Below are 26,313 nucleotides of genomic sequence, written 5' to 3'. Positions count from 1 at the left end.
TTGGATGTTGAGTCTTTGCCCGACAAAGTGACTTTAGGAAATATAAGTTCTCCTGTACGAGCTTTAGTGCTGAATACATTACGTTACAGGTGTCAAGCTTATGGGCATGTGGGTAGCAGTGTGTAGGAGGGAGATTCCTAGGTGTGAGAAGTGTGCAGAAGGGCATGAGACAAAGGAATGTGTAGCATTGGGGAAAGAAGCGTTATATGTTAATAATAAGGGTGCCCATGGGGCTGGGGATTTGAAGTGTCCGGTGCGAGAGAGGCACTTTGAGGTTTCCAGAGTCTTGAGTAGTGGAGAAGGTTTCGTATGTTGAGGCAGAGAAGAAAGTAGAGGAGGATCTGTCAAAGGAGAAAAGATCCTGAGAGGATCCCAGTGAGTAGTAGATCTGTACCAGTACAGAGGGAGGGGACAACGAGTGAAACATGCTTCAGTAAGATTGTCTTCTTAGCGTTGATATCAATGGTTATCAACTGTACCACAGAAATGGAATGTCACAGACAACTGAGGTGGTGGTGGAAGCTGCATGGGGGTGTGCGAGACGTCAGAAGACTTACAGGGTGTGTTGATTGGTGGTGTCCCATCCTTTCAGGTTGTTGGCCTGAGGGAGGTCTAAATAGTTTTAAATAGTGGAGTAGGGTGGTGTTCTTGTGTATTATTATTATTTACTTATCGTGAGCGTAGTGTTAGATGGTAGGGTATTTAGTTATTGACTTTTTTTTTCAAGCAAAGCATAAGAGAGTTGTACTTCAGTCCAGTAGGTGGCGGTAATGCAACATTTATTGGATGCCAACCGCCGTTAAACCTCATCGAAGAAGACAAGACAACTGACGACATGGGAACGTTTCAAGAGGTAACATTATTGTTTATGTTGACGATTGATACAAGTTGTACAGTTTATGTAAGTATTTGATAGAATACATGGCCAAGCATGAATGACTCACTAACTCAATAATGACTTTACAGGACAGCTTGAACATAATTTTTGGGAAAAAACGAATCGTTGCTGTCAGAGTTGTGTTGAGCGTCCCTGCTAACGCAAGTGCTGTGCAGACTGCTGTCATCTTGACACACGGGGCTGGAGGGGACATGAATTTAAAGCATTTGGTTTCTCTTGCTCATGTACTTGCCTCGAATGGTCTGCTATGTCTTCGCTTCACGTGTAAAGGTTTAAACCTGGTTTACAGAGTGAAGGCTTACAATGCTGTTTTGGTAAGAATTATTTGTGAAATCCAGATTTTTGCACATCTTCACAGTTAAGAATAACACTAGAGTTTGTGTGCCATTTATGGAAATAGTCTGTTTTATTTTGCAGGAACACTTGAAATATCTTAAGAAATTCACAATAGGACACATATTCTTTGTTGGTAAGTAAGCAAACCAATTTTTGACCGAAATGAAACCTCAATTGGTCTCATGTATTTCCCAGTTATGAGCCAAGTGATGAGGCTGTCACATAACAATAAACCAATTTAACCACATCATTCTGGAAGATATTTTTTCAATGTGTGTTTGCACATAGCTCTCTAGGTCTGCTGTATCTCTGACCCCTGGTCTACTATACCCCTGGTCTACTGTACCCCTGGTCTACTGTATCTCTGGTCTACTGTATCTCTGACCCCTGGTCTACTGTATCTCTGACCCCTGGTCTACTGTACCCCTGGTCTACTGTATCTCTGACCCCTGGTCTACGGTATCTCTGACCCCTGGTCTACTGTATATCTGACCCCTGGTCTACTGTATCTCTGACCCCTGGTCTACTGTATCTCTGACCCCTGGTCTACTGTACCCCTGGTCTACTGTATCTCTGACCCCTGGTCTACTGTATCTCTGACCCCTGGTCTACTGTACCCCTGGTCTACTGTACCCCTGGTCTACTGTACCTCTGGTCTACTGTACCCCTGGTCTACTGTATCTCTGACCCCTGGTCTACTGTATCTCTGGTCTACTGTATCTCTGACCCCTGGTCTACTGTACCCCTGGTCTACTGTATCTCTGACCCCTGGTCTACTGTATCTCTGACCCCTGGTCTACTGTATCTCTGACCCCTGGTCTACTGTATCTCTGGTCTACTGTATCTCTGGTCTACTGTACCTCTGACCCCTGGTCTACTGTATCTCTGACCCCTGGTCTACTGTATCTCTGACCCCTGGTCTACTGTATCTCTGACCCCTGGTCTACTGTATCTCTGACCCCTGGTCTACTGTACCCCTGGTCTACTGTACCTCTGGTCTACTGTACCCCTGGTCTACTGTATATCTGACCCCTGGTCTACTGTATCTCTGACCCCTGGTCTACTGTATCTCTGACCCCTGGCCTACTGTACCCCTGGTCTACTGTATCTCTGACCCCTGGTCTACTGTACCCCTGGTCTACTGTATCTCTGGTCTACTGTACCTCTGATCCCTGGTTTACTGTATCTCTGATCCCTGGTCTACTGTATCTCTGACCCCTGGTCTACTGTATCTCTGACCCATGGTCTACTGTATCTCTGACCCCTGGTCTACTGTACCCCTGGTCTACTGTACCCCTGGTCTACTGTACCTCTGGTCTACTGTACCCCTGGTCTACTGTATATCTGACCCCTGGTCTACTGTATCTCTGACCCCTGGTCTACTGTATCTCTGACCCCTGGCCTACTGTACCCCTGGTCTACTGTATCTCTGACCCCTGGTCTACTGTACCCCTGGTCTACTGTACCCCTGGTCTACTGTATCTCTGACCCCTGGTCTACTGTATCTCTGACCCCTGGTCTACTGTATCTCTGACCCCTAGTCTACTGTAACTTTGACCCCTGGTCTACTGTACCCCTGGTCTACTGTACCCCTGGTCTACTGTACCTCTGACCCCTGGTCTACTGTATCTCTGACCCCTGGTCTACTGTACCCCTGGTCTACTGTACCCCTGGTCTACTGTACCCCTGGTCTACTGTGTCTCTGACCCCTAGTCTCCTGTATCTCTGACCCCTGGTCTACTGTACCTCTGACCCCTGGTCTACTGTATCTCTGACCCCTGGTCTACTGTACCCCTGGTCTACTGTACCTCTGACCCCTGGTCTACTGTATCTCTGACCCCTGGTCTACTGTATCTCTGACCCCTGGTCTACTGTATCTCTGACCCACTGTATCTCTGACCCCTGGTCTACTGTATCTCTGACCCCTGGTCTACTGTATCTCTGACCCCTGGTCTACTGTACCCCTGGTCTACTGTATCTCTGACCCCTGGTCTACTGTATCTCTGACCCCTGGTCTACTGTACCCCTGGTCTACTGTATCTCTGACCCCTGGCCTACTGTACCCCTGGTCTACTGTATCTCTGACCCCTGGTCTACTGTATCTCTGACCCCTGGCCTACTGTATCTCTGACCCCTGGTCTACTGTACCCCTGGTCTACTGTATCTCTGACCCCTGGTCTACTGTATCTCTGACCCCTGGTCTACTGTATCTCTGACCCCTGGTCTACTGTACCCCTTGTCTACTGTATCTCTGACCCCTGGCCTACTGTATCTCTGACCCCTGTTCTGCTGTACCCCTGGTCTACTGTACCCCTGGTCTACTGTTCCCCTGGTCTACTGTATCTCTGACCCCTGGCCTACTGTTTCTCTGACCCCTGGCCTACTGTATCTCTGACCCCTGTTCTGCTGTACCCCTGGTCTACTGTACCCCTGGTCTACTGTACCCCTGGTCTACTGTATCTCTGACCCCTGGCCTACTGTATCTCTGACCCCTGTTCTGCTGTACCCCTGGTCTACTGTTCCCCTGGTCTACTGTATCTCTGACCCCTGGCCTACTGTATCTCTGACCCCTGGAATACTGTACCCCTGGCCTACTGTATCTCTGGCCCCTGGTCTACTGTATCTCTGACCCCTGGTCTACTGTATCTCTGACCCCTGGTCTACTGTATCTCTGACCCCTGGTCTACTGTACCCCTGGTCTACTGTATATCTGACCCCTGGTCTACTGTACCCCTGGCCTACTGTATCTCTGGCCCCTGGTCTACTGTACCTCTGACCCCTGGTCTACTGTACCCCTGGTCTACTGTACCCCTGGTCTACTGTATCTCTGACCCCTGGTCTACTGTATCTCTGACCCCTGGTCTACTGTATCTCTGACCCCTAGTCTACTGTAACTTTGACCCCTGGTCTACTGTACCCCTGGTCTACTGTACCCCTGGTCTACTGTACCTCTGACCCCTGGTCTACTGTATCTCTGACCCCTGGTCTACTGTACCCCTGGTCTACTGTACCCCTGGTCTACTGTACCCCTGGTCTACTGTGTCTCTGACCCCTAGTCTCCTGTATCTCTGACCCCTGGTCTACTGTACCTCTGACCCCTGGTCTACTGTATCTCTGACCCCTGGTCTACTGTACCCCTGGTCTACTGTACCTCTGACCCCTGGTCTACTGTATCTCTGACCCCTGGTCTACTGTATCTCTGACCCCTGGTCTACTGTATCTCTGACCCACTGTATCTCTGACCCCTGGTCTACTGTATCTCTGACCCCTGGTCTACTGTGTCTCTGACCCCTGGTCTACTGTATCTCTGACCCCTGGTCTACTGTACCTCTGACCCCTGGTCTACTGTATCTGACCCCTGGTCTACTGTATCTGACCCCTGGTCTACTGTATCTGACCCCTGGTCTACTGTATCTCTGACCCCTGGTCTACTGTACCCCTGGTCTACTGTATCTCTGACCCCTGGTCTACTGTATCTCTGACCCCTGGTCTACTGTATCTCTGACCCCTGGTCTACTGTATCTCTGACCCCTGGTCTACTGTATCTCTGACCCCTGGTCTACTGTATCTCTGACCCCTGGTCTACTGTATCTCTGACCCCTGGTCTACTGTACCCCTGGTCTACTGTACCCCTGGTCTACTGTACCCCTGGTGTACTGTATCTCTGACCCCTGGTCTACTGTATCTCTAACCCCTGGTCTACTGTACCCCTGGTCTCTTGTATCTCTGACCCCTGGTCTACTGTACCCCTGGTCTACTGTATCTCTGACCCCTGGTCTACTGTATCTCTGATCCCTGGTCTACTGTATCTCTGTCCCCTGGTTTACGTTATCTCTGACCCCTGGTCCACTGTATCTCTGACCCCTGGTCTACTGTATCTCTGACCCCTGGTCTACTGTATCTCTGACCCCTGGTCTACTGTATCTCTGACCCCTGGTCTACTGTACCCCTGGTCTACTGTATCTCTGACCCCTGGTCTACTGTATCTCTGACCCCTGGTCTACTGTACCCCTGGTCTACTGTATCTCTGACCCCTGGCCTACTGTACCCCTGGTCTACTGTATCTCTGACCCCTGGTCTACTGTATCTCTGACCCCTGGCCTACTGTATCTCTGACCCCTGGTCTACTGTACCCCTGGTCTACTGTATCTCTGACCCCTGGTCTACTGTATCTCTGACCCCTGGTCTACTGTATCTCTGACCCCTGGTCTACTGTATCTCTGACCCCTGGTCTACTGTACCCCTGGTCTACTGTATCTCTGACCCCTGGCCTACTGTATCTCTGACCCCTGTTCTGCTGTACCCCTGGTCTACTGTACCCCTGGTCTACTGTATCTCTGACCCCTGGCCTACTGTTTCTCTGACCCCTGGCCTACTGTATCTCTGACCCCTGTTCTGCTGTACCCCTGGTCTACTGTACCCCTGGTCTCCTGTACCCCTGGTCTACTGTATCTCTGACCCCTGGCCTACTGTATCTCTGACCCCTGTTCTGCTGTACCCCTGGTCTACTGTTCCCCTGGTCTACTGTATCTCTGACCCCTGTCCTACTGTATCTCTGACCCCTGGAATACTGTACCCCTGGCCTACTGTATCTCTGGCCCCTGGTCTACTGTATCTCTGACCCCTGGTCTACTGTATCTCTGACCCCTGGTCTACTGTATCTCTGACCCCTGGTCTACTGTACCCCTGGTCTACTGTATATCTGACCCCTGGTCTACTGTACCCCTGGCCTACTGTATCTCTGGCCCCTGGTCTACTGTATCTCTGACCCCTGGTCTACTGTATCTCTGACCCCTGGTCTACTGTATCTCTGACCCCTGGTCTACTGTACCCCTGGTCTACTGTATATCTGACCCCTGGTCTACTGTACCCCTGGCCTACTGTATCTCTGGCCCCTGGTCTACTGTACCTCTGACCCCTGGTCTACTGTACCCCTGGTCTACTGTACCCCTGGTCTACTGTATCTCTGACCCCTGGTCTACTGTATCTCTGACCCCTGGTCTACTGTATCTCTGACCCCTAGTCTACTGTAACTTTGACCCCTGGTCTACTGTACCCCTGGTCTACTGTACCCCTGGTCTACTGTACCTCTGACCCCTGGTCTACTGTATCTCTGACCCCTGGTCTACTGTACCCCTGGTCTACTGTACCCCTGGTCTACTGTACCCCTGGTCTACTGTGTCTCTGACCCCTAGTCTCCTGTATCTCTGACCCCTGGTCTACTGTACCTCTGACCCCTGGTCTACTGTATCTCTGACCCCTGGTCTACTGTACCCCTGGTCTACTGTACCTCTGACCCCTGGTCTACTGTATCTCTGACCCCTGGTCTACTGTATCTCTGACCCCTGGTCTACTGTATCTCTGACCCACTGTATCTCTGACCCCTGGTCTACTGTATCTCTGACCCCTGGTCTACTGTGTCTCTGACCCCTGGTCTACTGTATCTCTGACCCCTGGTCTACTGTACCTCTGACCCCTGGTCTACTGTATCTGACCCCTGGTCTACTGTATCTGACCCCTGGTCTACTGTATCTCTGACCCCTGGTCTACTGTATCTCTGACCCCTGGTCTACTGTACCCCTGGTCTACTGTATCTCTGACCCCTGGTCTACTGTACCTCTGACCCCTGGTCTACTGTATCTCTGACCCCTGGTCTACTGTACCCCTGGTCTACTGTACCCCTGGTCTACTGTACCCCTGGTCTACTGTGTCTCTGACCCCTAGTCTCCTGTATCTCTGACCCCTGGTCTACTGTACCTCTGACCCCTGGTCTACTGTATCTCTGACCCCTGGTCTACTGTACCCCTGGTCTACTGTACCTCTGACCCCTGGTCTACTGTATCTCTGACCCCTGGTCTACTGTATCTCTGACCCCTGGTCTACTGTATCTCTGACCCACTGTATCTCTGACCCCTGGTCTACTGTATCTCTGACCCCTGGTCTACTGTGTCTCTGACCCCTGGTCTACTGTATCTCTGACCCCTGGTCTACTGTACCTCTGACCCCTGGTCTACTGTATCTGACCCCTGGTCTACTGTATCTGACCCCTGGTCTACTGTATCTCTGACCCCTGGTCTACTGTATCTCTGACCCCTGGTCTACTGTACCCCTGGTCTACTGTATCTCTGACCCCTGGTCTACTGTATCTCTGACCCCTGGTCTACTGTATCTCTGACCCCTGGTCTACTGTACCCCTGGTCTACTGTATCTCTGACCCCTGGCCTACTGTATCTCTGACCCCTGTTCTGCTGTACCCCTGGTCTACTGTACCCCTGGTCTCTGATCCCTGGTCTACTGTATCTCTGACCCCTGGTCTACTGTATCTCTGACCCCTGGTCTACTGTATCTCTGACCCCTGGTCTACTGTACCCCTGGTCTACTGTATCTCTGGCCCCTGGTCTACTGTATCTCTGACCCCTGATCTACTGTATCTCTGACCCCTGGTCTACTGTATCTCTGACCCCTGGTCTACTGTACCCCTGGTCTACTGTACCTCTGACCCCTGGTCTACTGTATCTCTGATCCCTGGTCTACTGTACCCCTGGTCTACTGTATCTCTGACCTCTGGTCTACTGTATCTCTGACCCCTGGTCTACTGTATCTCTGACCCCTGGTCTACTGTACCCCTGGTCTACTGTATCTCTGACCCCTGGTCTACTGTATCTCTGACCCCTGGTCTACTGTATCTCTGACCCCTGGTCTACTGTATCTCTGACCCCTGGTCTACTGTATCTCTGACCCCTGGTCTACTGTACCCCTGGTCTACTGTACCCCTGGTCTACTGTACCCCTGGTGTACTGTATCTCTGACCCCTGGTCTACTGTATCTCTAACCCCTGGTCTACTGTACCCCTGGTCTACTGTATCTCTGGTCTCTTGTATCTCTGACCCCTGGTCTACTGTACCCCTGGTCTACTGTATCTCTGACCCCTGGTCTACTGTATCTCTGATCCCTGGTCTACTGTATCTCTGTCCCCTGGTTTACGTTATCTCTGACCCCTGGTCCACTGTATCTCTGACCCCTGGTCTACTGTATCTCTGACCCCTGGTCTACTGTATCTCTGACCCCTGGTCTACTGTATCTCTGACCCCTGGTCTACTGTACCCCTGGTCTACTGTATCTCTGACCCCTGGTCTACTGTATCTCTGACCCCTGGTCTACTGTACCCCTGGTCTACTGTATCTCTGACCCCTGGCCTACTGTACCCCTGGTCTACTGTATCTCTGACCCCTGGTCTACTGTATCTCTGACCCCTGGTCTACTGTACCCCTGGTCTACTGTATATCTGACCCCTGGTCTACTGTACCCCTGGCCTACTGTATCTCTGGCCCCTGGTCTACTGTACCTTTGACCCCTGGTCTACTGTATCTCTGACCCCTGGTCTACTGTACCTCTGACCCCTGGTCTACTGTACCCCTGGTCTTCTGTATCTTTGACCCCTGGTCTACTGTATCTCTGACCCCTGGTCTACTGTATCTCTGACCCCTGGTCTACTCTACCTCTGACCCCTGGTCTACTGTACCCCTGGTCTACTGTACCCCTGGTCTACTGTATCTCTGACCCCTGGTCTACTGTATCTCTGACCCCTGGTCTACTGTGTCTCTGATCCCTGGTCTACTGTATCTCTGACCCCTGGTCTACTGTACCTCTGACCCCTGGTCTACTGTATCTCTGACCCCTGGTCTACTGTATCTCTGACCCCTGGTCTACTGTACCCCTGGTCTACTGTATCTCTGGCCCCTGGTCTACTGTATCTCTGACCCCTGATCTACTGTATCTCTGACCCCTGGTCTACTGTATCTCTGACCCCTGGTCTACTGTACCCCTGGTCTACTGTACCTCTGACCCCTGGTCTACTGTATCTCTGATCCCTGGTCTACTGTACCCCTGGTCTACTGTATCTCTGACCCCTGGTCTACTGTATCTCTGACCCCTGGTCTACTGTATCTCTGACCCCTGGTCTACTGTACCCCTGGTCTACTGTATCTCTGACCCCTGGTCTACTGTATCTCTGACCCCTGGTCTACTGTATCTCTGACCCCTGGTCTACTGTATCTCTGACCCCTGGTCTACTGTATCTCTGACCCCTGGTCTACTGTACCCCTGGTCTACTGTACCCCTGGTCTACTGTACCCCTGGTGTACTGTATCTCTGACCCCTGGTCTACTGTATCTCTAACCCCTGGTCTACTGTACCCCTGGTCTACTGTATCTCTGGTCTCTTGTATCTCTGACCCCTGGTCTACTGTACCCCTGGTCTACTGTATCTCTGACCCCTGGTCTACTGTATCTCTGATCCCTGGTCTACTGTATCTCTGTCCCCTGGTTTACGTTATCTCTGATCCCTGGTCTACTGTATCTCTGACCCCTGGTCTACTGTATCTCTGACCCCTGGTCTACTGTACCCCTGGTCTACTGTACCCCTGGTCTACTGTACCCCTGGTGTACTGTATCTCTGACCCCTGGTCTACTGTATCTCTAACCCCTGGTCTACTGTACCCCTGGTCTACTGTATCTCTGGTCTCTTGTATCTCTGACCCCTGGTCTACTGTACCCCTGGTCTACTGTATCTCTGACCCCTGGTCTACTGTATCTCTGATCCCTGGTCTACTGTATCTCTGTCCCCTGGTTTACGTTATCTCTGACCCCTGGTCCACTGTATCTCTGACCCCTGGTCTACTGTATCTCTGACCCCTGGTCTACTGTATCTCTGACCCCTGGTCTACTGTATCTCTGACCCCTGGTCTACTGTACCCCTGGTCTACTGTATCTCTGACCCCTGGTCTACTGTATCTCTGACCCCTGGTCTACTGTACCCCTGGTCTACTGTATCTCTGACCCCTGGCCTACTGTACCCCTGGTCTACTGTATCTCTGACCCCTGGTCTACTGTATCTCTGACCCCTGGTCTACTGTACCCCTGGTCTACTGTATATCTGACCCCTGGTCTACTGTACCCCTGGCCTACTGTATCTCTGGCCCCTGGTCTACTGTACCTTTGACCCCTGGTCTACTGTATCTCTGACCCCTGGTCTACTGTACCTCTGACCCCTGGTCTACTGTACCCCTGGTCTTCTGTATCTTTGACCCCTGGTCTACTGTATCTCTGACCCCTGGTCTACTGTATCTCTGACCCCTGGTCTACTGTACCTCTGACCCCTGGTCTACTGTACCCCTGGTCTACTGTACCCCTGGTCTACTGTATCTCTGACCCCTGGTCTACTGTATCTCTGACCCCTGGTCTACTGTGTCTCTGATCCCTGGTCTACTGTATCTCTGACCCCTGGTCTACTGTACCTCTGACCCCTGGTCTACTGTATCTCTGACCCCTGGTCTACTGTATCTCTGACCCCTGGTCTACTGTACCCCTGGTCTACTGTATCTCTGGCCCCTGGTCTACTGTATCTCTGACCCCTGATCTACTGTATCTCTGACCCCTGGTCTACTGTATCTCTGACCCCTGGTCTACTGTACCCCTGGTCTACTGTACCTCTGACCCCTGGTCTACTGTATCTCTGATCCCTGGTCTACTGTACCCCTGGTCTACTGTATCTCTGACCCCTGGTCTACTGTATCTCTGACCCCTGGTCTACTGTATCTCTGACCCCTGGTCTACTGTACCCCTGGTCTACTGTATCTCTGACCCCTGGTCTACTGTATCTCTGACCCCTGGTCTACTGTATCTCTGACCCCTGGTCTACTGTATCTCTGACCCCTGGTCTACTGTACCCCTGGTCTACTGTACCCCTGGTCTACTGTACCCCTGGTGTACTGTATCTCTGACCCCTGGTCTACTGTATCTCTAACCCCTGGTCTACTGTACCCCTGGTCTACTGTATCTCTGGTCTCTTGTATCTCTGACCCCTGGTCTACTGTACCCCTGGTCTACTGTATCTCTGACCCCTGGTCTACTGTATCTCTGATCCCTGGTCTACTGTATCTCTGTCCCCTGGTTTACGTTATCTCTGACCCCTGGTCCACTGTATCTCTGACCCCTGGTCTACTGTATCTCTGACCCCTGGTCTACTGTATCTCTGACCCCTGGTCTACTGTATCTCTGACCCCTGGTCTACTGTACCCCTGGTCTACTGTATCTCTGACCCCTGGTCTACTGTATCTCTGACCCCTGGTCTACTGTACCCCTGGTCTACTGTATCTCTGACCCCTGGCCTACTGTACCCCTGGTCTACTGTATCTCTGACCCCTGGTCTACTGTATCTCTGACCCCTGGCCTACTTTATCTCTGACCCCTGGTCTACTGTACCCCTGGTCTACTGTATCTCTGACCCCTGGTCTACTGTATCTCTGACCCCTGGTCTACTGTATCTCTGACCCCTGGTCTACTGTACCCCTGGTCTACTGTATCTCTGACCCCTGGCCTACTGTATCTCTGACCCCTGTTCTGCTGTACCCCTGGTCTACTGTACCCCTGGTCTACTGTATCTCTGACCCCTGGCCTACTGTTTCTCTGACCCCTGGCCTACTGTATCTCTGACCCCTGTTCTGCTGTACCCCTGGTCTACTGTACCCCTGGTCTACTGTACCCCTGGTCTACTGTATCTCTGACCCCTGGCCTACTGTATCTCTGACCCCTGTTCTGCTGTACCCCTGGTCTACTGTTCCCCTGGTCTACTGTATCTCTGACCCCTGTCCTACTGTATCTCTGACCCCTGGAATACTGTACCCCTGGCCTACTGTATCTCTGGCCCCTGGTCTACTGTATCTCTGACCCCTGGTCTACTGTATCTCTGACCCCTGGTCTACTGTATCTCTGACCCCTGGTCTACTGTACCCCTGGTCTACTGTATATCTGACCCCTGGTCTACTGTACCCCTGGCCTACTGTATCTCTGGCCCCTGGTCTACTGTATCTCTGACCCCTGGTCTACTGTATCTCTGACCCCTGGTCTACTGTACCCCTGGTCTACTGTACCCCTGGTCTACTGTATCTCTGACCCCTGGTCTACTGTATCTCTGACCCCTGGTCTACTGTGTCTCTGATCCCTGGTCTACTTTATCTCTGACCCCTGGTCTACTGTACCTCTGACCCCTGGTCTACTGTATCTCTGACCCCTGGTCTACTGTATCTCTGACCCCTGGTCTACTGTACCCCTGGTCTACTGTATCTCTGGCCCCTGGTCTACTGTATCTCTGACCCCTGATCTACTGTATCTCTGACCCCTGGTCTACTGTATCTCTGACCCCTGGTCTACTGTACCCCTGGTCTACTGTACCTCTGACCCCTGGTCTACTGTATCTCTGATCCCTGGTCTACTGTACCCCTGGTCTACTGTATCTCTGACCCCTGGTCTACTGTATCTCTGACCCCTGGTCTACTGTATCTCTGACCCCTGGTCTACTTTACCCCTGGTCTACTGTATCTCTGACCCCTGGTCTACTGTATCTCTGACCCCTGGTCTACTGTATCTCTGACCCCTGGTCTACTGTATCTCTGACCCCTGGTCTACTGTATCTCTGACCCCTGGTCTACTGTACCCCTGGTCTACTGTACCCCTGGTCTACTGTACCCCTGGTGTACTGTATCTCTGACCCCTGGTCTACTGTATCTCTAACCCCTGGTCTACTGTACCCCTGGTCTACTGTATCTCTGGTCTCTTGTATCTCTGACCTCTGGTCTACTGTACCCCTGGTCTACTGTATCTCTGACCCCTGGTCTACTGTATCTCTGATCCCTGGTCTACTGTATCTCTGTCCCCTGGTTTACGTTATCTCTGACCCCTGGTCTACTGTATCTCTGACCCCTGGTCTACTGTATCTCTGACCCCTGGTCTACTGTACCCCTGGTCTACTGTACCCCTGGTCTACTGTACCCCTGGTGTACTGTATCTCTGACCCCTGGTCTACTGTATCTCTAACCCCTGGTCTACTGTACCCCTGGTCTACTGTATCTCTGGTCTCTTGTATCTCTGACCCCTGGTCTACTGTACCCCTGGTCTACTGTATCTCTGACCCCTGGTCTACTGTATCTCTGATCCCTGGTCTACTGTATCTCTGTCCCCTGGTTTACGTTATCTCTGACCCCTGGTCCACTATCTCTGACCCCTGGTCTACTGTATCTCTGACCCCTGGTCTACTGTATCTCTGACCCCTGGTCTACTGTATCTCTAACCCCTGGTCTACTGTACCCCTGGTCTACTGTATCTCTGACCCCTGGTCTACTGTATCTCTGACCCCTGGTCTACTGTACCCCTGGTCTACTGTATCTCTGACCCCTGGCCTACTGTACCCCTGGTCTACTGTATCTCTGACCCCTGGTCTACTGTATCTCTGACCCCTGGTCTACTGTACCCCTGGTCTACTGTATATCTGACCCCTGGTCTACTGTACCCCTGGCCTACTGTATCTCTGGCCCCTGGTCTACTGTACCTCTGACCCCTGGTCTACTGTACCCCTGGTCTTCTGTATCTTTGACCCCTGGTCTACTGTATCTCTGACCCCTGGTCTACTGTATCTCTGACCCCTGGTCTACTGTACCTCTGACCCCTGGTCTACTGTACCCCTGGTCTACTGTACCCCTGGTCTACTGTATCTCTGACCCCTGGTCTACTGTATCTCTGACCCCTGGTCTACTGTGTCTCTGATCCCTGGTCTACTGTATCTCTGACCCCTGGTCTACTGTACCTCTGACCCCTGGTCTACTGTATCTCTGACCCCTGGTCTACTGTATCTCTGACCCCTGGTCTACTGTACCCCTGGTCTACTGTATCTCTGGCCCCTGGTCTACTGTATCTCTGACCCCTGATCTACTGTATCTCTGACCCCTGGTCTACTGTATCTCTGACCCCTGGTCTACTGTACCCCTGGTCTACTGTACCTCTGACCCCTGGTCTACTGTATCTCTGATCCCTGGTCTACTGTACCCCTGGTCTACTGTATCTCTGACCCCTGGTCTACTGTATCTCTGACCCCTGGTCTACTGTATCTCTGACCCCTGGTCTACTGTACCCCTGGTCTACTGTATCTCTGACCCCTGGTCTACTGTATCTCTGACCCCTGGTCTACTGTATCTCTGACCCCTGGTCTACTGTATCTCTGACCCCTGGTCTACTGTATCTCTGACCCCTGGTCTACTGTACCCCTGGTCTACTGTACCCCTGGTCTACTGTACCCCTGGTGTACTGTATCTCTGACCCCTGGTCTACTGTATCTCTAACCCCTGGTCTACTGTACCCCTGGTCTACTGTATCTCTGGTCTCTTGTATCTCTGACCCCTGGTCTACTGTACCCCTGGTCTACTGTATCTCTGACCCCTGGTCTACTGTATCTCTGATCCCTGGTCTACTGTATCTCTGTCCCCTGGTTTACGTTATCTCTGACCCCTAGTCCACTGTATCTCTGACCCCTGGTCTACTGTATCTCTGACCCCTGGTCTACTGTATCTCTGACCCCTGGTCTACTGTATCTCTGACCCCTGGTCTACTGTACCCCTGGTCTACTGTATCTCTGACCCCTGGTCTACTGTATCTCTGACCCCTGGTCTACTGTACCCCTGGTCTACTGTATCTCTGACCCCTGGCCTACTGTACCCCTGGTCTACTGTATCTCTGACCCCTGGTCTACTGTATCTCTGACCCCTGGCCTACTGTATCTCTGACCCCTGGTCTACTGTACCCCTGGTCTACTGTATCTCTGACCCCTGGTCTACTGTATCTCTGACCCCTGGTCTACTGTATCTCTGACCCCTGGTCTACTGTACCCCTGGTCTACTGTATCTCTGACCCCTGGCCTACTGTATCTCTGACCCCTGTTCTGCTGTACCCCTGGTCTACTGTACCCCTGGTCTACTGTATCTCTGACCCCTGGCCTACTGTTTCTCTGACCCCTGGCCTACTGTATCTCTGACCCCTGTTCTGCTGTACCCCTGGTCTACTGTACCCCTGGTCTACTGTACCCCTGGTCTACTGTATCTCTGACCCCTGGCCTACTGTATCTCTGACCCCTGTTCTGCTGTACCCCTGGTCTACTGTTCCCCTGGTCTACTGTATCTCTGACCCCTGTCCTACTGTATCTCTGACCCCTGGAATACTGTACCCCTGGCCTACTGTATCTCTGGCCCCTGGTCTACTGTATCTCTGACCCCTGGTCTACTGTATCTCTGACCCCTGGTCTACTGTATCTCTGACCCCTGGTCTACTGTACCCCTGGTCTACTGTATATCTGACCCCTGGTCTACTGTACCCCTGGCCTACTGTATCTCTGGCCCCTGGTCTACTGTATCTCTGACCCCTGGTCTACTGTATCTCTGACCCCTGGTCTACTGTATCTCTGACCCCTGGTCTACTGTACCCCTGGTCTACTGAATATCTGACCCCTGGTCTACTGTACCCCTGGCCTACTGTATCTCTGGCCCCTGGTCTACTGTACCTCTGACCCCTGGTCTACTGTACCCCTGGTCTACTGTACCCCTGGTCTACTGTATCTCTGACCCCTGGTCTACTGTATCTCTGACCCCTGGTCTACTGTATCTCTGACCCCTAGTCTACTGTAACTTTGACCCCTGGTCTACTGTACCCCTGGTCTACTGTACCCCTGGTCTACTGTACCTCTGACCCCTGGTCTACTGTATCTCTGACCCCTGGTCTACTGTACCCCTGGTCTACTGTACCCCTGGTCTACTGTACCCCTGGTCTACTGTGTCTCTGACCCCTAGTCTCCTGTATCTCTGACCCCTGGTCTACTGTACCTCTGACCCCTGGTCTACTGTATCTCTGACCCCTGGTCTACTGTACCCCTGGTCTACTGTACCTCTGACCCCTGGTCTACTGTATCTCTGACCCCTGGTCTACTGTATCTCTGACCCCTGGTCTACTGTATCTCTGACCCACTGTATCTCTGACCCCTGGTCTACTGTATCTCTGACCCCTGGTCTACTGTGTCTCTGACCCCTGGTCTACTGTATCTCTGACCCCTGGTCTACTGTACCTCTGACCCCTGGTCTACTGTATCTGACCCCTGGTCTACTGTATCTGACCCCTGGTCTACTGTATCTGACCCCTGGTCTACTGTATCTGACCCCTGGTCTACTGTATCTCTGACCCCTGGTCTACTGTACCCCTGGTCTACTGTATCTCTGACCCCTGGTCTACTGTATCTCTGACCCCTGGTCTACTGTATCTCTGACCCCTGGTCTACTGTATCTCTGACCCCTGGTCTACTGTATCTCTGACCCCTGGTCTACTGTACCCCTGGTCTACTGTACCCCTGGTCTACTGTACCCCTGGCCTACTGTATCTCTGGCCCCTGGTCTACTGTACCTCTGACCCCTGGTCTACTGTACCCCTGGTCTACTGTACCCCTGGTCTACTGTATCTCTGACCCCTGGTCTACTGTATCTCTGACCCCTGGTCTACTGTATCTCTGACCCCTAGTCTACTGTAACTTTGACCCCTGGTCTACTGTACCCCTGGTCTACTGTACCCCTGGTCTACTGTACCTCTGACCCCTGGTCTACTGTATCTCTGACCCCTGGTCTACTGTACCCCTGGTCTACTGTACCCCTGGTCTACTGTACCCCTGGTCTACTGTGTCTCTGACCCCTAGTCTCCTGTATCTCTGACCCCTGGTCTACTGTACCTCTGACCCCTGGTCTACTGTATCTCTGACCCCTGGTCTACTGTACCCCTGGTCTACTGTACCTCTGACCCCTGGTCTACTGTATCTCTGACCCCTGGTCTACTGTATCTCTGACCCCTGGTCTACTGTATCTCTGACCCACTGTATCTCTGACCCCTGGTCTACTGTATCTCTGACCCCTGGTCTACTGTGTCTCTGACCCCTGGTCTACTGTATCTCTGACCCCTGGTCTACTGTACCTCTGACCCCTGGTCTACTGTATCTGACCCCTGGTCTACTGTATCTGACCCCTGGTCTACTGTATCTGACCCCTGGTCTACTGTATCTCTGACCCCTGGTCTACTGTACCCCTGGTCTACTGTATCTCTGACCCCTGGTCTACTGTATCTCTGACCCCTGGTCTACTGTATCTCTGACCCCTGGTCTACTGTATCTCTGACCCCTGGTCTACTGTATCTCTGACCCCTGGTCTACTGTATCTCTGACCCCTGGTCTACTGTACCCCTGGTCTACTGTACCCCTGGTCTACTGTACCCCTGGTGTACTGTATCTCTGACCCCTGGTCTACTGTATCTCTAACCCCTGGTCTACTGTACCCCTGGTCTACTGTATCTCTGGTCTCTTGTATCTCTGACCCCTGGTCTACTGTACCCCTGGTCTACTGTATCTCTGACCCCTGGTCTACTGTATCTCTGATCCCTGGTCTACTGTATCTCTGTCCCCTGGTTTACGTTATCTCTGACCCCTGGTCCACTGTATCTCTGACCCCTGGTCCACTGTATCTCTGACCCCTGGTCTACTGTATCTCTGACCCCTGGTCTACTGTATCTCTGACCCCTGGTCTTCTGTATCTCTGACCCCTGGTCTACTGTACCCCTGGTCTATTGTATCTCTGACCCCTGGTCTACTGTATCTCTGACCCCTGGTCTACTGTACCCCTGGTCTACTGTATCTCTGACCCCTGGCCTACTGTACCCCTGGTCTACTGTATCTCTGACCCCTGGTCTACTGTATCTCTGACCCCTGGCCTACTGTATCTCTGTCCCCTGGTCTACTGTACCCCTGGTCTACTGTATCTCTGACCCCTGGTCTACTGTATCTCTGACCCCTGGTCTACTGTATCTCTGACCCCTGGTCTACTGTACCCCTGGTCTACTGTATCTCTGACCCCTGGCCTACTGTATCTCTGACCCCTGTTCTGCTGTACCCCTGGTCTACTGTACCCCTGGTCTACTGTATCTCTGACCCCTGGCCTACTGTTTCTCTGACCCCTGGCCTACTGTATCTCTGACCCCTGTTCTGCTGTACCCCTGGTCTACTGTACCCCTGGTCTACTGTACCCCTGGTCTACTGTATCTCTGACCCCTGGCCTACTGTATCTCTGACCCCTGTTCTGCTGTACCCCTGGTCTACTGTTCCCCTGGTCTACTGTATCTCTGACCCCTGTCCTACTGTATCTCTGACCCCTGGAATACTGTACCCCTGGCCTACTGTATCCCTGGCCCCTGGTCTACTGTATCTCTGACCCCTGGTCTACTGTATCTCTGACCCCTGGTCTACTGTATCTCTGACCCCTGGTCTACTGTACCCCTGGTCTACTGTATATCTGACCCCTGGTCTACTGTACCCCTGGCCTACTGTATCTCTGGCCCCTGGTCTACTGTACCTTTGACCCCTGGTCTACTGTATCTCTGACCCCTGGTCTACTGTATCTCTGACCCCTGGTCTACTGTACCCCTGGTCTCCTGTATCTTTGACCCCTGGTCTACTGTATCTCTGACCCCTGGTCTACTGTATCTCTGACCCCTGGTCTACTGTACCTCTGACCCCTGGTCTACTGTACCCCTGGTCTACTGTACCCCTGGTCTACTGTATCTCTGACCCCTGGTCTACTGTATCTCTGACCCCTGGTCTACTGTATCTCTGATCCCTGGTCTACTGTATCTCTGACCCCTGGTCTACTGTACCTCTGACCCCTGGTCTACTGTATCTCTGACCCCTGGTCTACTGTATCTCTGACCCCTGGTCTACTGTACCCCTGGTCTACTGTATCTCTGGCCCCTGGTCTACTGTATCTCTGACCCCTGATCTACTGTATCTCTGACCCCTGGTCTACTGTATCTCTGACCCCTGGTCTACTGTACCCCTGGTCTACTGTACCTCTGACCCCTGGTCTACTGTATCTCTGATCCCTGGTCTACTGTACCCCTGGTCTACTGTATCTCTGACCTCTGGTCTACTGTATCTCTGACCCCTGGTCTACTGTATCTCTGACCCCTGGTCTACTGTACCCCTGGTCTACTGTATCTCTGACCCCTGGTCTACTGTATCTCTGACCCCTGGTCTACTGTATCTCTGACCCCTGGTCTACTGTATCTCTGACCCCTGGTCTACTGTATCTCTGACCCCTGGTCTACTGTACCCCTGGTCTACTGTACCCCTGGTCTACTGTACCCCTGGTGTACTGTATCTCTGACCCCTGGTCTACTGTATCTCTAACCCCTGGTCTACTGTACCCCTGGTCTACTGTATCTCTGGTCTCTTGTATCTCTGACCCCTGGTCTACTGTATCTCTGACCCCTGGTCTACTGTATCTCTGACCCCTGGTCTACTGTACCCCTGGGCTACTGTATCTCTGACCCCTGGTCTACTGTATCTCTGACCCCTGGTCTACTGTATCTCTGACCCCTGGTCTACTGTACCCCTGGTCTACTGTATCTCTGACCCCTGGCCTACTGTATCTCTGACCCCTGTTCTGCTGTACCCCTGGTCTACTGTACCCCTGGTCTACTGTTCCCCTGGTCTACTGTATCTCTGACCCCTGGCCTACTGTTTCTCTGACCCCTGGCCTACTGTATCTCTGACCCCTGTTCTGCTGTACCCCTGGTCTACTGTACCCCTGGTCTACTGTACCCCTGGTCTACTGTACCCCTGGCCTACTGTATCTCTGGCCCCTGGTCTACTGTACCTCTGACCCCTGGTCTACTGTACCCCTGGTCTACTGTACCCCTGGTCTACTGTATCTCTGACCCCTGGTCTACTGTATCTCTGACCCCTGGTCTACTGTATCTCTGACCCCTAGTCTACTGTAACTTTGACCCCTGGTCTACTGTATCCCTGGTCTACTGTATCCCTGGTCTACTGTACCCCTGGTCTACTGTACCTCTGACCCCTGGTCTACTGTATCTCTGACCCCTGGTCTACTGTACCCCTGGTCTACTGTGTCTCTGACCCCTAGTCTCCTGTATCTCTGACCCCTGGTCTACTGTACCTCTGACCCCTGGTCTACTGTATCTCTGACCCCTGGTCTACTGTACCCCTGGTCTACTGTACCTCTGACCCCTGGTCTATTGTATCTCTGACCCCTGGTCTACTCTATCTCTGACCCCTGGTCTACTGTATCTCTGACACACTGTATCTCTGACCCCTGGTCTACTGTATCTCTGACCCCTGGTCTACTGTGTCTCTGACCCCTGGTCTACTGTATCTCTGACCCCTGGTCTACTGTACCTCTGTCCCCTGGTATACTGTATCTCTGACCCCTGGTCTACTGTATCTGACCCCTGGTCTACTGTATCTGACCCCTGGTCTACTGTATCTCTGACCCCTGGTCTACTGTACCCCTGGTCTACTGTATCTCTGACCCCTGGTCTACTGTATCTCTGACCCCTGGTCTACTGTACCCCTGGTCTACTGTATCTCTGGTCTCTTGTATCTCTGACCCCTGGTCTACTGTACCCCTGGTCTACTGTATCTCTGACCCCTGGCCTACTGTATCTCTGACCCCTGTTCTGCTGTACCCCTGGTCTACTGTACCCCTGGTCTACTGTTCCCCTGGTCTACTGTATCTCTGACCCCTGGCCTACTGTTTCTCTGACCCCTGGCCTACTGTATCTCTGACCCCTGTTCTGCTGTTCCCCTGGTCTACTGTACCCCTGGTCTACTGTACCCCTGGTCTACTGTACCCCTGGCCTACTGTATCTCTGGCCCCTGGTCTACTGTACCTCTGACCCCTGGTCTACTGTACCCCTGGTCTACTGTACCCCTGGTCTACTGTATCTCTGACCCCTGGTCTACTGTATCTCTGACCCCTGGTCTACTGTATCTCTGACCCCTAGTCTACTGTAACTTTGACCCCTGGTCTACTGTATCCCTGGTCTACTGTATCCCTGGTCTACTGTACCCCTGGTCTACTGTACCTCTGACCCCTGGTCTACTGTATCTCTGACCCCTGGTCTACTGTACCCCTGGTCTACTGTGTCTCTGACCCCTAGTCTCCTGTATCTCTGACCCCTGGTCTACTGTACCTCTGACCCCTGGTCTACTGTATCTCTGACCCCTGGTCTACTGTACCCCTGGTCTACTGTACCTCTGACCCCTGGTCTACTGTATCTCTGACCCCTGGTCTACTGTATCTCTGACCCCTGGTCTACTGTATCTCTGACCCACTGTATCTCTGACCCCTGGTCTACTGTATCTCTGACCCCTGGTCTACTGTGTCTCTGACCCCTGGTCTACTGTATCTCTGACCCCTGGTCTACTGTACCTCTGTCCCCTGGTATACTGTATCTCTGACCCCTGGTCTACTGTATCTGACCCCTGGTCTACTGTATCTGACCCCTGGTCTACTGTATCTCTGACCCCTGGTCTACTGTACCCCTGGTCTACTGTATCTCTGACCCCTGGTCTACTGTATCTCTGACCCCTGGTCTACTGTACCCCTGGTCTACTGTATCTCTGGTCTCTTGTATCTCTGACCCCTGGTCTACTGTACCCCTGGTCTACTGTATCTCTGACCCCTGGTCTACTGTATCTCTGATCCCTGGTCTACTGTATCTCTGTCCCCTGGTTTACGTTATCTCTGACCCCTGGTCCACTGTATCTCTGACCCCTGGTCTACTGTATCTCTGACCCCTGGTCTACTGTATGACCCCTGGTCTACTGTATCTCTGACCCCTGGTCTACTGTACCCCTGGTCTACTGTATCTCTGACCCCTGGTCTACTGTATCTCTGACCCCTGGTCTACTGTACCCCTGGTCTACTGTATCTCTGACCCCTGGCCTACTGTACCCCTGGTCTACTGTATCTCTGACCCCTGGTCTACTGTATCTCTGACCCCTGGCCTACTGTATCTCTGACCCCTGGTCTACTGTACCCCTGGTCTACTGTATCTCTGACCCCTGGTCTACTGTATCTCTGACCCCTGGTCTACTGTATCTCTGACCCCTGGTCTACTGTACCCCTGGTCTACTGTATCTCTGACCCCTGGCCTACTGTATCTCTGACCCCTGTTCTGCTGTACCCCTGGTCTACTGTACCCCTGGTCTACTGTTCCCCTGGTCTACTGTATCTCTGACCCCTGGCCTACTGTTTCTCTGACCCCTGGCCTACTGTATCTCTGACCCCTGTTCTGCTGTACCCCTGGTCTACTGTACCCCTGGTCTACTGTACCCCTGGTCTACTGTATCTCTGACCCCTGGCCTACTGTATCTCTGACCCCTGTTCTGCTGTACCCCTGGTCTACTGTTCCCCTGGTCTACTGTATCTCTGACCCCTGGAATACTGTACCCCTGGCCTACTGTATCTCTGGCCCCTGGTCTACTGTATCTCTGACCCCTGGTCTACTGTATCTCTGACCCCTGGTCTACTGTATCTCTGACCCCTGGTCTACTGTACCCCTGGTCTACTGTATATCTGACCCCTGGTCTACTGTACCCCTGGCCTACTGTATCTCTGGCCCCTGGTCTACTGTACCTTTGACCCCTGGTCTACTGTATCTCTGACCCCTGGTCTACTGTACCTCTGACCCCTGGTCTACTGTACCCCTGGTCTCCTGTATCTTTGACCCCTGGTCTACTGTATCTCTGACCCCTGGTCTACTGTTTCTCTGACCCCTGGTCTACTGTACCTCTGACCCCTGGTCTACTGTACCCCTGGTCTACTGTACCCCTGGTCTACTGTATCGCTGACCCCTGGCCTACTGTATCTCTGACCCCTGTTCTGCTGTACCCCTGGTCTACTGTTCCCCTGGTCTACTGTATCTCTGACCCCTGGAATACTGTACCCCTGGCCTACTGTATCTCTGGCCCCTGGTCTACTGTATCTCTGACCCCTGGTCTACTGTATCTCTGACCCCTGGTCTACTGTATCTCTGACCCCTGGTCTACTGTACCCCTGGTCTACTGTATATCTGACCCCTGGTCTACTGTACCCCTGGCCTACTGTATCTCTGGCCCCTGGTCTACTGTACCTTTAACCCCTGGTCTACTGTATCTCTGACCCCTGGTCTACTGTACCTCTGACCCCTGGTCTACTGTACCCCTGGTCTCCTGTATCTTTGACCCCTGGTCTACTGTATCTCTGACCCCTGGTCTACTGTATCTCTGACCCCTGGTCTACTGTACCTCTGACCCCTGGTCTACTGTACCCCTGGTCTACTGTACCCCTGGTCTACTGTATCTCTGACCCCTGGTCTACTGTATCTCTGACCCCTGGTCTACTGTATCTCTGATCCCTGGTCTACTGTATCTCTGACCCCTGGTCTACTGTACCTCTGACCCCTGGTCTACTGTATCTCTGACCCCTGGTCTACTGTATCTCTGACCCCTGGTCTACTGTACCCCTGGTCTACTGTATCTCTGGCCCCTGGTCTACTGTATCTCTGACCCCTGGTCTACTGTATCTCTGACCCCTGGTCTACTGTATCTCTGACCCCTGGTCTACTGTACCCCTGGTCTACTGTACCTCTGACCCCTGGTCTACTGTATCTCTGATCCCTGGTCTACTGTACCCCTGGTCTACTGTATCTCTGACCTCTGGTCTACTGTATCTCTGACCCCTGGTCTACTGTATCTCTGACCCCTGGTCTAATGTACCCCTGGTCTACTGTATCTCTGACCCCTGGTCTACTGTATCTCTGACCCCTGGTCTACTGTATCTCTGACCCCTGGTCTACTGTGTCTCTGACCCCTGTTCTGCTGTACCCCTGGTCTACTGTACCCCTGGTCTACTGTATCTCTGACCCCTGGTCTACTGTACCCCTGGTCTACTGTATATCTGACCCCTGGTCTACTGTACCCCTGGTCTACTGTATCTCTGACCCCTGGTCTACTGTATCTCTGACCCCTGGTCTACTGTACCCCTGGTCTACTGTATATCTGACCCCTGGTCTACTGTACCCCTGGTCTACTGTATCTCTGACCCCTGGTCTACTGTACCCCTGGTCTACTGTATATCTGACCCCTGGTCTACTGTACCCCTGGCCTACTGTATCTCTGGCCCCTGGTCTACTGTACCTTTGACCCCTGGTCTACTGTATCTCTGACCCCTGGTCTACTGTACCTCTGACCCCTGGTCTACTGTACCCCTGGTCTTCTGTATCTTTGACCCCTGGTCTACTGTATCTCTGACCCCTGGTCTACTGTATCTCTGACCCCTGGTCTACTGTATCTCTGACCCCTGGTCTACTGTACCTCTGACCCCTGGTCTACTGTACCCCTGGTCTACTGTACCCCTGGTCTACTGTATCTCTGACCCCTGGTCTACTGTATCTCTGACCCCTGTTCTACTGTATCTCTGATCCCTGGTCTACTGTACCTCTGACCCCTGGTCTACTGTATCTCTGACCCCTGGTCTACTGTATCTCTGACCCCTGGTCTACTGTACCCCTGGTCTACTGTATCTCTGGCCCCTGGTCTACTGTATCTCTGACCCCTGATCTACTGTATCTCTGACCCCTGGTCTACTGTATCTCTGACCCCTGGTCTACTGTACCCCTGGTCTACTGTACCTCTGACCCCTGGTCTACTGTATCTCTGATCCCTGGTCTACTGTACCCCTGGTCTACTGTATCTCTGACCCCTGGTCTACTGTATCTCTGACCCCTGGTCTACTGTATCTCTGACCCCTGGTCTACTGTACCCCTGGTCTACTGTATCTCTGACCCCTGGTCTACTGTATCTCTGACCCCTGGTCTACTGTATCTCTGACCCCTGGTCTACTGTATCTCTGACCCCTGGTCTACTGTACCCCTGGTCTACTGTACCCCTGGTGTACTGTATCTCTGACCCCTGGTCTACTGTATCTCTAACCCCTGGTCTACTGTACCCCTGGTCTACTGTATCTCTGGTCTCTTGTATCTCTGACCCCTGGTCTACTGTACCCCTGGTCTACTGTATCTCTGACCCCTGGTCTACTGTATCTCTGATCCCTGGTCTACTGTATCTCTGTCCCCTGGTTTACGTTATCTCTGACCCCTGGTCCACTGTATCTCTGACCCCTGGTCTACTGTATCTCTGACCCCTGGTCTACTGTATCTCTGACCCCTGGTCTACTGTATCTCTGACCCCTGGTCTACTGTACCCCTGGTCTACTGTATCTCTGACCCCTGGTCTACTGTATCTCTGACCCCTGGTCTACTGTACCCCTGGTCTACTGTATCTCTGACCCCTGGCCTACTGTACCCCTGGTCTACTGTATCTCTGACCCCTGGTCTACTGTATCTCTGACCCCTGGCCTACTGTATCTCTGACCCCTGGTCTACTGTACCCCTGGTCTACTGTATCTCTGACCCCTGGTCTACTGTATCTCTGACCCCTGGTCTACTGTATCTCTGACCCCTGGTCTACTGTACCCCTGGTCTACTGTATCTCTGACCCCTGGCCTACTGTATCTCTGACCCCTGTTCTGCTGTACCCCTGGTCTACTGTACCCCTGGTCTACTGTATCTCTGACCCCTGGCCTACTGTTTCTCTGACCCCTGGCCTACTGTATCTCTGACCCCTGTTCTGCTGTACCCCTGGTCTACTGTACCCCTGGTCTACTGTACCCCTGGTCTACTGTATCTCTGACCCCTGGCCTACTGTATCTCTGACCCCTGTTCTGCTGTACCCCTGGTCTACTGTTCCCCTGGTCTACTGTATCTCTGACCCCTGTCCTACTGTATCTCTGACGCCTGGAATACTGTACCCCTGGCCTACTGTATCTCTGGCCCCTGGTCTACTGTATCTCTGACCCCTGGTCTACTGTATCTCTGACCCCTGGTCTACTGTATCTCTGACCCCTGGTCTACTGTACCCCTGGTCTACTGTATATCTGACCCCTGGTCTACTGTACCCCTGGCCTACTGTATCTCTGGCCCCTGGTCTACTGTATCTCTGACCCCTGGTCTACTGTATCTCTGACCCCTGGTCTACTGTATCTCTGACCCCTGGTCTACTGTACCCCTGGTCTACTGAATATCTGACCCCTGGTCTACCGTACCCCTGGCCTACTGTATCTCTGGCCCCTGGTCTACTGTACCTCTGACCCCTGGTCTACTGTACCCCTGGTCTACTGTACCCCTGGTCTACTGTATTTCTGACCCCTGGTCTACTGTATCTCTGACCCCTGGTCTACTGTATCTCTGACCCCTAGTCTACTGTAACTTTGACCCCTGGTCTACTGTACCCCTGGTCTACTGTACCCCTGGTCTACTGTACCTCTGACC

At 52.7% G+C, this 26,313-nt stretch overlaps 1 protein-coding gene across 1 annotated transcript in view; it reads left to right on the top strand.

Moving 5' to 3' along the window:
* The first annotated feature begins 731 nt into the window (after window positions 1–731).
* LOC129844834 (testis-expressed protein 30-like) overlaps window positions 732–26,313 on the top strand; it is a 53,409-nt gene continuing 27,827 nt past the window's right edge. The window contains exons 1-3 of the mRNA XM_055912985.1: window positions 732–853; window positions 967–1,212; window positions 1,316–1,367. Coding sequence (XP_055768960.1) covers window positions 836–853; window positions 967–1,212; window positions 1,316–1,367 — 316 coding nt within the window. The 5' untranslated portion in view covers window positions 732–835. The remainder of the gene's footprint in view (window positions 854–966; window positions 1,213–1,315; window positions 1,368–26,313) is intronic.

The sequence above is a fragment of the Salvelinus fontinalis genome, unplaced genomic scaffold (assembly GCF_029448725.1).
Source record: "Salvelinus fontinalis isolate EN_2023a unplaced genomic scaffold, ASM2944872v1 scaffold_0238, whole genome shotgun sequence".
In the NCBI taxonomy this organism is placed as follows: Eukaryota; Metazoa; Chordata; class Actinopteri; order Salmoniformes; family Salmonidae; genus Salvelinus; species Salvelinus fontinalis.
Note: the sequence above shows the minus strand (reverse complement) of the source record. Positions and strands in the feature narration are given on the sequence as shown.